Genomic DNA, 14,083 nt, shown 5'->3' with positions numbered 1-14,083 from the left:
TGTATATAATTATTACATTTTATGCACTGTAGAGTTATATAAATGTATATAGATTTGATTATGTGCGATCTGAAGACAGGTTTGTGGGTTTTACAAGTGAGTTTTAATTGCACTGGGATAGATCCTGAAGTGGGCTGAGTGAGGTTGAATCTTGGAGCATGTTGAGCAAGGTTTAACAGTTAGCCTGCAACTTTACAACTCTACACAGCTCTTGCATTGCCAGACTTTTTTCATGGCTATCTAACATTTTTTTAAATTTATTTAGATGCAAGCAACACTTTTCAAAAATTTGCGATTGAGCAAAAAATTGCAATGCTACAAAAACTAAATAATTGGCAACAGAAGAGTGACATCGTTAGGTTTAAAAAAGCATCTCTGGGAGGCAGTGTTCTAGAAGTAAAAATTTAGCAAGGTTCATCTCAATGATTGTACTGGCAAATAGTGAGGTAATTCAAGATATAATGTCATCTCATCCAGTACATAATATAATTTACATTTAATAGAATTTTAGAATTTGGAAAATTCTCAATATGTAAGGAACAAGGCTCAAACCCAGTATTGGCTGGTTATGATCTCCAGGCCCTCAGGTAGCACACATTTCTGTGGTGGAAATCACTGCATGGGTCATTAGTTACAACTTTCATGCAAAGAAGATATCTAATATAAACAGGATCAAGAAACTCTGCTGCCTTCTCTGGACCTGAGATCAGTTAAGATGGACTGAGGTAAAGTGGAAAAGTGTCCTGTGATCTGATGAATCAAAAATGGATAATCCTTTTTGGAAAATGTGGATGCTGCGTCCTCTGTGCTAAATAGGACTGGGACCATCCGGGACAAAAGCCAGCATTTGTAATGGTAAGGGAAAGCTTTAGTGCACAAGGCAGATGACTTGCACATCTGTGAAGGCACTGTTAATGCTGAACAATAGTTACAGGTTTAGAGCAAAATTCTGCTATCAAGACAATTCATTTTTTCGGGAACGGCCTTGCTGATTTCAAGTCCCATCTATGTCCCATCTATGTCCTGGTGTGAGTGAATTAGTGTATGTGTGGGTTTGTGTGTGTGTGTACCCAGATATGGATTTGCACTCTATCCCAGGTGAACTCCCTAGCCTGGGTGCCAAACTTGTTTGTAACTGTCACCCTTGGATACAGGTGACAAGTGGTGCATTATGAAAAGAAAAACACTATAATCCCAAGCTCTTGAGCCTTATAATCCTATAACAAGCAAGCATGGCAAAACTTTTCAAAACTACAGCATTCGTCTCCTCAGTTTCCTAACATTTACAAAGTGCTGTTAACAAAAGAGATGCAACACAGTGATAAACATTCTCTTGTACCAATATTTTTAGTATGCTTTACTGGCATAAATATGAAAATGGGCAAATGTTTTTCAAAACAAATTAACTCTCTCAGTTTCAACATTTAAAATGTGTTTTTGTATGGTTTGTATTTTATTAAGTCTAATGTTAAGGACTTCTAAGAAGGCACGATGGTGCAGCAGGTAGTGTCGCAGTCACACAGCTCCAGGCACCCGCTCCAGGTGACTGTCTGTGAGGAGCTGGTGTGTTCTCCCTGTGTCTGCGTGGGTTTGCTCCGGGTGCTCCGGTTTCCTCCCACAGTCCAAAAACACACATTGGTAGGTGGATTGGTGACTCAAAAGTGTCCGTAGGTGTGAGTGTGTGTGTGTTCCCCTGTAAAGGACTGGCACCCTCTTCAGGGTGTATTCCTGCTTTGCGCCCAATGATTCCAGGTAGGCTCTGGACCCACCGTGACCCTGACCTGGATTAATGGTTACAGATAATGGACGGATGGACTTCTAAGAAGGAAGATCCACATGAATGACTGCCTCCCCATTAGTCATATATACTGAAATGATACTTGTGTGACAAATGTTCTGCAGCTATTGGCAGTCTGTCAACATTAGTCTTGCCAGATCTTAAGAGTTGTAAATAGAGGCATTCTGTAAATCTCACCATGCTGTTTATATACATGTTTATACATGTATAAATTATACACACAGATGCAGATATATTGTTATGAAGCCCATCAGAGCTCTATTGATGAAGCCCTGAAGGATGGAGGAAAAATTACTGCTCTCTCGGTGTTGATTGAGGTGGGTGCTAATTTTCATTGTATAACTGTGTGATTAGGCTTTCTGTCACTGTCATAATAACTTCTTGTATTTTTTTACAATATTTGAAAATATTTACATTGAGAGGTTATAAAGTTCCCATTTTTGAGTTTTTCATACAATAATAATATTGTACTATAGAAATTGATAGAGCAATTATAGGCTTGTTTGCTGTAAGCCGGCTGATACTGCAAGCTCAGTAACAGCAGTGCACCTACCCTTCCCCAAGGTTTAGCCTGAGGAATGGATTTCAGATTGAGTGGAGCTGGAGAAAAATAATCATTAGACATGTACATGTTTGTTTCTCATGTGGGAAAAAAGCATAAAGACTTCTGTGGGTAGTGAACTCTCTGTTCTCTCAGTTGACTCAGAGATGCATTTATGTATTATCAGGATTTCATGGCTTGTATGTACATGTTATTTTCATAAGGAACTTTAAGGTCTAGAACACACACAATATCTCCTGGGGTTTGGAGAATGCTTGTATATACATGTATAGATTGCCTGGAGAGTGCACATGTCAATGAGTTCTGAGTATGTGTTTACCAAATTTACAGTATCCTGCACATAATGTTGTTAAATGAAAAAGGCAGGTTGTTTGTATTCTTTTAAAAATTGAAGGAAATGGGGATTCCTAGTAGCACAGAGGTCTACGTTTCCTGCAGTGCTTCAGTCAATCCGAGGCTGGACGTCCAAGAGTGCATCTTTGGTTTTAGGCAGAGCATTGGCTACAATATAGAAAAATTGGATAAAATGTATTTTAAAAAGGAAAGGATGAAAACAGGGTCTTCCTTTATGCTGCCAATGCATAGAGTTATTAGAGCCAACAACTCTGGTCTTAAAGGGAGCTTCAGTGGCAGAATTCAATGATGATACATGATACAATGACAAAGAAAAGCATATAGTGACATGCTTATATGACAACAATATTTGGATTGCTGTCCTTGATGGCAATAGTATGTACACTACTGGGGATGTACACTATGTGAAATAATTACACTTATTATCCATAAAAATAATATCAATAAAAAGTGTGTAGTAATAAAATGTTGAATCATTATTTATGAAAATATTTAATCAGATAACAAAACTGGATTTCTGAGATTGTAGGTTTTTAAAACTAATGAGTGTTTGTCAGTGACACAAGATTAATTTTAGACTATTTATATTGATCATTTCACTGTTAAATATTTACAGAAAATTAAAGAACTAAGGTTATTTCAAATGGTGTGTATCAAATGTTTTAATATGACAACCTACACCATTACGAGTATGTTAACTGTAATTTTCTTGAAAAATAATTTTGAGCAGCTGATTAATTTATTATTTTTATTGTTTTTTTTATATTATATACTGCTATGTTTAAAAAATATAAGAATATTTTCACCATTATGTGTGATAAACTGTCAAGTTGGATCAGTTTCAAACAGTTTTTTGAGATTGTATCATCACCTTTATGATGCACTGGTTGAAAAAAATTAATAAAAGGTTTTGATTTGACTGGAACAAGATTTAAGTTTGATATTAGTGCTTATTGAAGTGAAGTATCTTATATCCCTCTCCCACAGACAAGTGTTGAAGATAATGAAAACTATGCATCCATCATTGATGCAGTCAACAGTGTCAGCAGATATGGTTTGTACATTTTAACTTGATTTGTCAACGTATTTAATGGAGTATCAAACTATCAAACTAACAAGAAGATGAACTAATGTCTACAAGCACAACATTCTACATAGCTCACTACTCAGAATCCCACCATCTTCCTGTCTATTATGTTGTCTAGAGTGACATAATTTAGCAGCCATAGCATATATACCATGATCCTCTGCTCATCAAACAATACTCCAACATAAAATAAGTAATGAAAAATGACACCAAGCTATTATGTGCCTTCTTTCTAAAGGGAAGACTAGCAGTATGTCTCCATTTACCTTGCAAGGCCTCCTGCCCAACTCCACTGAGAAGTACTTTATTTATAATGGTTCCCTCACATCCCCACCTTGCTCTGAGACTGTGGAGTGGATTGTCTTTAAAGACACTACAGCCATCTCTGAGGCACAGGTGAGCACACTCTACTACGCTTAGACACTTTATCATGTAGTTTTTTGGAATATTAATTAAGTCTGTAGATACTTGGTTTAATTATGATTTTTTAGAAAATTATTCAATGTTTCAAAAAAATCCAGATTAGAACTTATTTAATTATATGTTTATTTTGATATGATGCAGAATTATTTTAAATACTACAGTGAGTATGCTAATTTGACTAAAGATGCACAATAGGTGATTACAAACTGTAGAATTAGTGCGCCTAGAACTTCACATCAGTGAATGTATTTAAATTATTTATATTAATTTATTGGTTTATTAATTCAATAAATGAAAGTTCTTGGGCTTTAATTTTTTTACATTGTGTACATTGTCTTCCTTAAAGCATAACACAATTACATTTACCTTTGTAAGCATTTCTAAACATGCCAGGCCCTCATTAAATTAACATTTCTTACTGTGAAGATTTTTAAAAAGATTGTTGAAGTTTTTTGTAGATTGTTTGCATAAGTAAGTGTCCATAGTGGTGTGTGAATGGGTTTGTATATTCGTTTGTTTTTTAGTCAATATTTAAAGCGTAAGGACTATAAAAATTTTCTTTTTAATTCCTCTGCTCACAACTTGACAGGTTTGAAGTGAGCAGTGGGTTAGTGATGTAACTGGTTTTTCTTGTTTATTTGATAGTGCCTTGTTCACGCACACTTCTGAACATGTACTATTAAAGCCATATGACCTTTTTTGGCTTATAATTTTTAATTTATTTCCTTCTCAAAGCAGTGAATTATTTATCATTTAGGTAAACAGGCTGTAGATTACACGTAATAATGTGTACATTTTATAGTCATACATATGAACTATATGACATTTGATAATCCACATAAAGTAACTTGCGTAATGTACCCATGCGTGGGAGCTGATTTACTGGTTTGCAAACAAAACACAGAAGCTACTGCGTTTGAACCTTTTTGTTTGAAATCAGTTAACATGACATTAGTGTGTCTAACGTACAGAACTACATTGTCATTAAGCCAGGATGGGAGTGAGTGAGGGTTAGATTACCCACATCAAAGGGTGTGAATACTTAAGACTTTTTTTTTCCTGCTGTGTGTCATTTAGACCTCAGGCTATTTCCTTTAAGTAAGTTACAAGTAGAGACAGGGTGTTTTTGAATGAGATGAGTGCTGAATACGTGAAAGCTTTAGGAAGAAGAAAGGCAAATACAGGTGGTCTGGCTCATTCAAAGTAAACACAGTAGCATTCAATGACACAGACTTTGTGTCCAGTCCATTGGCTCCAGAGCAAGCTGGAAGTTTGAGTACAATGGAGCCCATGCATGCTTAGGAAGGTTCATGCTCCAGCAAATTAAATCAGTCTAAATAGACAGTTCTTCTGGTTTTATAGAAATATGACTGTAAAGTGGAACATTTTCCGAATCTCATTTTTTTGGTACTTTTCTCAACAAATTGTCCTAATGTACTTTTTAACCAAAACAATTAAGCCTGATTTGTTAAACTTGATGTAGGCTTACAACTTGCATGATGCCTGTTGGCAAGGTATGGTCTTCTTTAATAAGTTTGCTTTAATAAGCATCTGACACCAACCATGTTTTGGTTACATTTTGCATTGAAGACACTGACTCTAATGAAACTGAATTGAACTGAATTGAAATGTGTTAGATGGCAGAACCACTCTGTTTTTGCCACTTTACGTCTGAAAATTCTATGTTCACAAGTTGCTTTTATCATGGTTTAAGCAAAGCCTTTGGTTCCAGGTAAATTATTACCTAATTTTGTTTACTTAACCTGTATGTAAAGCCTCTACATGACATCAAAGAGAACATTATATTAGTGAATTTTTTAAAAATTCTTAATGTATATCAATGTTTCACTGATGTTGTGACTGATTGCTGTTGTACTGTTGTTCTGGTGCAGTTGGAGATGTTCTGTGAGGTGATGACCATGCAGCAGGCTGGCTATGTGATGCTCATGGACTATCTCCAAAACAACTACAGAGAACAGCAGTCTCAGTTCATGGGCCAGGTCTTCTCTTCATACACTGGCACTGAAGAGCTCCTCACACCCAGTATGTATTATTATAGAATACACAAGTGCTTTCTGAAAAACCTTGAAAATTAAAAGGTCAATAATGAAATGAACAAAAGGACACATTAAGTGCTTCCTAATTAAATAAAATTAGTATTTTCATAATTAGTCTGTCCCTAAGGCATTCAGATTTTCATTATGAACAGACTTAACACTTTGACCTATTATAAGTATTTGTCAGCATTATATCATAACCTTTTTACATTTTGTGAATTTATGTTCATTAATTACATTTTCAACATTGTACAAGACTAATGACATTATGATATTGTCAGTTAATTCTTCTGGGTGGAAAGCTCTTCATTAGAAAAGAGAATGCAGTTGCAAGTCCTCTGTTAATTGGGATAGTGTCCTATTAACCTCGTTGTAAGAATCTGTGTGTAGTTTGGATTGCACTAGCATCCCTGACATGGACCGGTTTCCCCTCAGTATTTCCACACCAGAGAGGGGAAAAAACAGCAGTTAGTAAAGCAGTGCCCCATTTTAGATATGTCTGCTGCAGGCCCTGGTGAAGCGTGGGTGACTCTTTACAAATGTCAACAAATAACGATCTGTTTTTAAACACTGAATACATTGAACACTGAGTATTTTGTGGCTCTTTTGTTAAACATGCGATTTATGTCTGAGAAGGGTCCTTATTTGGGACTGTAATGACAAGTGCTTAATAAATTTTTTTTTTTCAAATAAAGAATACATTTTTAAATTTTTAAATATATATATTATTAACTATATATTAACATTAATTAATAATATATTTTCCCCATAATACCTTCTCAGTTTTGACATGGGAAATGAGTCCTTAAGTATTCTTTAAAATGCCAATTTAAAATAATGCAATCTTTGGGTTATTTAAAGTAATAATACAGTGTATCTCAATATTTAATACATGTTCTACCTTTCCTATGCATATTTTTACATTTTGCTAAGGGTTGCATACATAGTTTATAATACTATTGTCAGATATATGCTCACTGGGTTGACTATACATTAGTTATAGTGCAGCCATGTTCTGCCCTCTGGTGTTGAAAGTAGATGTAATTTCTACTACTCGTCTACACATTGGTATTTATCAGATGTTCTCTTACATGTTTAACACGGCAGTAATAAATAAATCAGTTATCAGAGTTTAATGAAAAGGACAGTCTACTAAAAGAAAAAAAAATAAAGAACAGAAATAAATCAGTATTTTTAAGTGTAATTGGTGGATCAGTCTAATCTGCTTTAATCTGGTCCTATCAGTGTGTCTGAATGCTGTGGGGTTTTTTTTTTTTGTTTTTTTTTTTGGAATGTTCTTAGTCTCAGACACTGAGCACAGATGGTAAGGACTGGCCCCCCATTATAAGGTCATCATGTGCTAGAACAAACAATGAGTAACGAGAGACATGAATGAAAAACACACCAGGATTCAATGAGTCTGTTAAAAGTGATTTTATCTTGAATGTGTATGTGTATAGAAAATAAAGGATTAATAAAGTTACATATTGTGAATTTCAGCACAAAACCTCTTTTTAATCTGAGTCCCATGTTGGTCTTGCAAAAAAAAACAATAGAAAACTACATCTAATTGAGAAATGTTTAAAAAAAATTAATTTGCCATTTAATATTGCTGTTATTAATTTGTTACCGTGATTGTTAAAAAGGTGTCTGTTTGCCATTTTGCAGTTTGTAGTTCAGAGCCAGAAAATGTGCAAGCATATCCACACAACTACACAAGTCTTTTGGTGATCTGGGAGAGGCCACGAGCTGTCTATGATGCCAGCATAGAGAAATACTCTGTCACCTATTGGTACGCACAGGGAGAGGACCCACCCAAACTGGAATACCTGACAGATGGAGATCAGGATGTGGTAAATAAACTAAACATGAAATATTATTCTACCTGAATCTTTCAGCTGATGAGGCTAGGCTACTTTATAGCCAAATCTCTACTAACTAACTTTGTCAAATGTGCAATACGAGTATTTGTATTGGCATATTGTGATATATATTGTGTTAACTTCTCCAGCACAGTGAAAAAAAAATGGTAGTTGGAAAACATTGGTGGTTAAGTTGGGGTCTAGTTCTATTATATTTTGTGCTGGTTTCCCACATGCTTAAGTCTACACTAAACAGAAAAATCCTCTAATAATTCAACATTTGCACCATGCAATCTGAGTCATTCAATAATAACAGCATTAATGTGTATTGTGTACGCAGGTGATAGTTTGATCACTTTGCTATTAATTTGTATTATTCCCCCCTTTACAGGGAGCCATTATCCAGGACCTGGCAGCAAACACTAGCTACATGGTGCAGGTGGTGGCCGTGTGCACTAATGGTCTTTATGGCCGCACAAGTGAGCAGCTGATTGTGGACATGCCCGTGAATGACCCTGGTAAGACCACTCGCGCCCGCCGTCCCCGTCTCCGTGGAAACTAAGTTACCACAATATGCAGATGCTTCATACTTTAGGTTGATCCTTTGCAAACCAGTTCCTTAGATAGATAATGGCATTGTGTTTGAAGCGGTCAGTGCTAGATAACATTATAAAGAAAGATTTGTCACCCATGGTTTAAATGTCATTTACTTGGCTGATATAGCTAATGTTGCACTCCATTTTGGTGCTGCCAGGCTCAAAATTAATAATATTAACTATACACCTGATTATATCAGTGTTTCTACTAGTGAGACAGTTTGAAGCTCCATATATATGAGCAAACTAACACTTTTCACCTGGACAAGGGGTTTAGCTGTCCTTTAGACAGTTTGTGTTTATGAGTTTAAATTGCAATCATTTTTCAGTAATTGTTAAGTTTAGCATAGTAAACTCTTCACCATCAAACTATGTGCCAATATTTTGAAATTTTGTGGGGAAAAGGCCAGCTGATTTCTTTCCGTCTTGAAGTTCTTCAGTTTTCAAGTGTCAAACATCTTTGACCCTTTCCCTCTCTTATCTTCTGCTTTTGTTCTTTGTCTCACTGTGCACTCGGAGTTATTTTTTGTACCAAGAACATAAATATTATAAGTGCACATTCCAGTGTTTTGTGTACTTCTTAGCTCTTTTCCAATTTTGATTGTTGTCATTCAATTTGTGTATTTTAATGCTTTTTATGCAATTCTTACTTTGAAGGCAGATGGTGTTATTTGTTTTATGAGCATCCAGTTTCACAGAAAAAAGTTTGGTATTTTTTCTCACAGCAGAACATTGGCTGTATATTTGTTAACTGAAATGTTGGGAATCTGTATTACTGCTATTTATAATAAACTAACATGTATTGCATAAAATCATTTGCATCCTATTTCAGTGTCTATGGATGTGTGTGTCCCATTTTCTAATGCCATGCACACATGGAATGTTGTGGTTTAAATGATTAAGAAGAAAATATTTGTCAGTGAAACATATCATTTTACACTTTAAAGAAAAAAGGGAAATCCACATTCAGTACACCCATGTTATAATGACATAAAAACATCTTCACCAATTATTCTGGTGCCTTCATCATGTCAATGCTGGAGTCATGTCTGCATTTTGTGTCAATGAGTTGCTTCCTCACAGCAGGTAAGATTCAGTAAGAATCTACAATCTCTCTGCTTGTGTGTGGGGAGCCACTCTGGTGCATGAGAGTGTCATACATCCCCTGTGCTGTTTTCTTTTTTTTTCTGTGGTTATTATCAACCTGTCATCTGACCTAGACCTACTGTTTGTTTTGCTCTGTGACCTGAAATGCCCAACTTGATGGTGTGGAGTGTTCCCCCCTCCTTTTCTTACAGTTTCTTACCTACTGTTTGAGCCAACAACTACTAGTCAGAATTATGCAGAAAAAAACAGATATAAATTTTGCATTATGTGTCTTTTCCATTAAAGTCTGTATAAACTACATTCATTTAGTTTTGCATTGCAAGCATTAGATGCTTAATTGTCCATTACCTTGCATCTTTTGACTGTCATATTGTATTTTTACATTTCTTTCAGAAACAGACCCTGACCCTGATCCTTTTGAACTTGAGGAAGTAAGTATGAAAGTTCCTGCATAACATTGTTTTACATAATTAATGAGAACCTTATCTAAAATAAATACTAGCACTCCTGATGAACACCTCAATCAGCTCTGCGGGTTTATTTTTATTTATTTTTTAAATGTTTTTCTCCTAGGAGGAATATCAACCCAACCCATTTTTGGTCAGGCATGACTTAAATCAGGCCCCCTATACTGTCCGAACTACTACGACCTGGCCCAGACTTACCACAACAAACACTCCAGTGCCTCCAGTTTTTGGTGTAACAACCACTACTACAACATCCACTGTTACCTCATTGACAAACACTCCCCAGTCTTCCCACATGAGCACTAGCTCTACTTTCATGACAGATTTATTGGGTTCTGAGTCAGATTACAGTGACAGCACGACACCGACATATTTACTCATTTCTGAGTCACTTTACCATAGCAGCACATCCCCAAGCATGACCTCAGAGGAAGTTGACAGCAGTGATAGCTTTGAAGATTCTACAGTACCAACAGTCACCACTGCATCTATTTCAACCTCAGCCCCAGATGAAGTGGAGGTCACTGGCTTAGATGGCTATGGGAAAAGCACTGTGACTGTTACTACAGTCTCACCACTCACTGAAAACCCTACACCTTCAACCTTATCCCTGATTCCTGGGGAGATCTCATTGCAGCCTACAACTCCCAGCGTGCCTTTCCTAACCACCACTGCCATCAATGCCATCCTCTTGCAGACCACTCAACCAGTGTTCAAGGGTGAGAGCTCTCCCTGTGCACTTTCTGTATCTGACTCCCTGCATGACAGTCCTGTGTCGCTCCCCTCCTCTAGTGCTTTGTTGTATGAGTCTGCGTCCATCCCTGACTGGGACGTCCCGTACACCACTGTTACCCCGGTGGCATCTGATGGGTCACAGTTTGTCACACCCTTGCCTTCCTACCCCACCCACTCCTCCTCCAGCTCTGTGTCTCGTTGGGCTGTGGAAACAGTTTCTAGCAGTGCTTGTGGTGGTGATGATGATGATGATGATGGAGATGGTGATGATGGTGACGTGTTGTCTGGGTCAATCTCTAGTGCCCTCTGTAGCGGTTCAGATACTGTCCCTCTTCAAACATTGTCTGATTTGGTTGACCCTGTGCTCTTGGGGTGGTCAGAACAGACTCACTTTTCTAAGCCTCTCAGTACTCTCCTTTCTCTAGAGCCTTCACTTGCTTTCTCTAATGACTACTCCTTGGTGACAGACACTCCTGGTGTCAGCTCTTCTATCTTAGGTACCACAGGAAGCTCTAGCCTGCTAGTCGAGTTGGCTGAGTCCTCTGCAGTAGTTCTAACAGCTATGCAATCTGGCGATGGCCCTTGTACTGAGTGTCACAGTTCCACTGCTCTGCATGCATCTACTCTCTTCTTGAAGCCTTCTTCTACCTGGGAAGGTATTTCAGGTGACCTCTCTAGCCTAGTAGACCTCCATTCATATCTCTCTTCTATCAGCTTGGGGACTCCCACAGTGTGCAGTGCAGCAGGCTGGGAACAGAGTTCTGGGGCTCCTTCTTTATCTTCCATTGAGCATTTTAGTGACCTACACTTCTCTGTTACAGCCAGTACTGGTGCTAACATACATAGTAAAATTGTCTCCACTCCCTTAGAACTCCCTACACTGCAGCCTACATCCAGCCCAGAGACAAGCTCCTCCATGCCCACCCACTCTGCTGAAGGCCCTATAGACAGCAGTGCCTCAGGCTGGGTGGTGGACCAGGACTGGGGCCAGAGCTCAGCTTCTGGAGACTGGAGTTCTGCTCCGACTACACCAACCATGGTGCCTACTGAGGCCCTGCCTGAGGAGCTGGAGGAAGAGCACTCTTCATCCTTCTACTTTGAGAATGAGAGTGTGAAGGAGGGTGACACTACAACAAGCAGCATTACTGTCCACCCCAGCCCACCCTGGGCTCTGGGAGGCGTGGAGGAAGACAGCGGCTCGGGCGAGAGCCTCACTGATAACGAGACATCTTCAGATTTCAGTATCCCAGAGCGTGTGGACAGAGACTCAGAGGAAGAACCGGTGGCAGGTAACATCTCACACTGCCGCAGTCATCTTTGCTCCTCAGGAGGCTCCATTGGAGCTGATGGGATTAGAGTCTACCTCATACTGAAGACATGAAATCTCATCTTGGCAAGTTGAAGACTAAGTGTCTGTGTCTGCAAACTGGTAGAAAGCAGTTCTGTATAACATTGTAGCATATGGGGCAGGTAAGGTTTGGAGGGTTCCATCATCTAACATCACAACTACTGAGGCAGTCTCTTTAGTTGTTTTGCTTAAAAAAACAAAAAACATCCTTTCACCTCAAAATGACTGTCCCACAGCCATCGTCACACTGCTTGCTAACCCTCTGTGTTGTGTATTGTCCTGTGTGTTTGTGTGTGTGTGTCTTCCACTGTTCCCACAAGCATGTCCTATCAGATATTCCTGAAACCAGAAAGGCTTGGCTGCCAGATATATTCAGAAGCAGAATGATAAATTTAAAATCCACCAAACTCAGACTGATCAGTTTTAAGATGTGTCATTAATGTAAGTTCTGGGTTTTGGTAATTATTCCGAATATTCCCAGCAACGTTCATGTCAGCAGCTTGTTGTGTTAACGAGTCATTCTGAGGTTTGTCCAATAGAGGGTAGCAGAGGTCCTATTTTGGCACGTCAGTAAGTGACAGCTGGTGCCATTGTGTTTGGGTTGCACTCACAGGGCCATGTCATTCCTAGGCTAGCTCCTAATCTCTCAAAGTCTGTCTGCTGTGAATCATGACCTGTGAACAAGTCAACCTCATAATTATTTTTTTTAAATTCTGTCCTATTGAGATTAAATAGTGATATAATTACAGAAATGTCTGTGGGTGGCATATTGCAGGTAATTATTGCAAATATAATTTCCAGGACACTAAGTCAAAGTTTTGGGTCATTTGAAATGTATATTAGTGTACAATGGAAAAAAAATGTTTTGGTGAGTGTGTGAGCTCTCAGAAATGGTGTAAATGAATTCTCAGTTCATTCCAACATAAAATGACATTATTTTGCTTTCATTTGATCTTACATTAGTGGGAAAATCATGCTTACTCCATACTAATGCCTTCTAAAGTCATCCTCAGCATTATTTACATAAATTCTGTAACTTCCATCATATGTTTTTATATTACATTAGTACACATTATTGTGACAAGGGGCTTATTTGCTTATTCTAAGAGGTAAGTTGGATTTCTTTGCTTATTCTTCTTTTATACCTAATCTTATGCTTCACTGGTTTGCAAACGACAATGCCATTGTATGAACATGTAAGCTTCATGTTGCAGAAGTGTTTGACAATATTTTTTGTGAATAACTATTGTGCACACTAGCCACAAACGATACCTACATGTGTGTGTATAATCTGGATTTTGATCATTTATCTCTTTATGATTTGTGATTATATTTGTTACATATTTGATTATATTCTCATATCAGCCTCTCGTTGCTTGTAGATGCCAGCAACAGTAGTCACGAGTCTCGTGTGGGCTTGGTAGGCATTGTGGAGCGTCAGAGGAAAGCTGTGGTCCCTCTAGCTGTGATCTCTACACTCACTTTCTTGTGTCTTGTCATACTGATTGGCATTCTCATCTACTGGAGGTGAGTTCCATATACTGTGCTTTAGTCATTTATTTCTGGTGATACACGATGATGTATACAACAGTCTTGCTCATAGCTGGCATTATAATAACACTGTCTAATTAAAGCACGTTCAGAGAGTTTACTCAAATGTTTGTATAAACTTATAAAGAAGTGCCTT

At 37.8% G+C, this 14,083-nt stretch overlaps 1 protein-coding gene across 4 annotated transcripts in view; it reads left to right on the top strand.

Annotated features, from left to right (window-relative positions):
• ptprz1a (protein tyrosine phosphatase receptor type Z1a) overlaps window positions 1-14,083 on the top strand; it is a 55,927-nt gene that overhangs the window by 27,118 nt on the left and 14,726 nt on the right. For 2 of the 4 annotated variants that reach the window (XM_066668183.1, XM_066668182.1), the window contains exons 5-13: window positions 2,023-2,115; window positions 3,702-3,768; window positions 4,040-4,197; window positions 6,117-6,267; window positions 7,950-8,134; window positions 8,535-8,661; window positions 10,240-10,277; window positions 10,420-12,337; window positions 13,779-13,923. In XM_066668183.1, coding sequence (XP_066524280.1) covers window positions 2,023-2,115; window positions 3,702-3,768; window positions 4,040-4,197; window positions 6,117-6,267; window positions 7,950-8,134; window positions 8,535-8,661; window positions 10,240-10,277; window positions 10,420-12,337; window positions 13,779-13,923 — 2,882 coding nt within the window. The remainder of the gene's footprint in view (window positions 1-2,022; window positions 2,116-3,701; window positions 3,769-4,039; window positions 4,198-6,116; window positions 6,268-7,949; window positions 8,135-8,534; window positions 8,662-10,239; window positions 10,278-10,419; window positions 12,338-13,778; window positions 13,924-14,083) is intronic. The other 2 variants (XM_066668185.1, XM_066668184.1) reach the window with 2 other exon arrangements.

Source organism: Hoplias malabaricus, chromosome 4 (genome assembly GCF_029633855.1).
Source record: "Hoplias malabaricus isolate fHopMal1 chromosome 4, fHopMal1.hap1, whole genome shotgun sequence".
NCBI lineage: Eukaryota > Metazoa > Chordata > Actinopteri > Characiformes > Erythrinidae > Hoplias > Hoplias malabaricus.
Note: the sequence above shows the minus strand (reverse complement) of the source record. Positions and strands in the feature narration are given on the sequence as shown.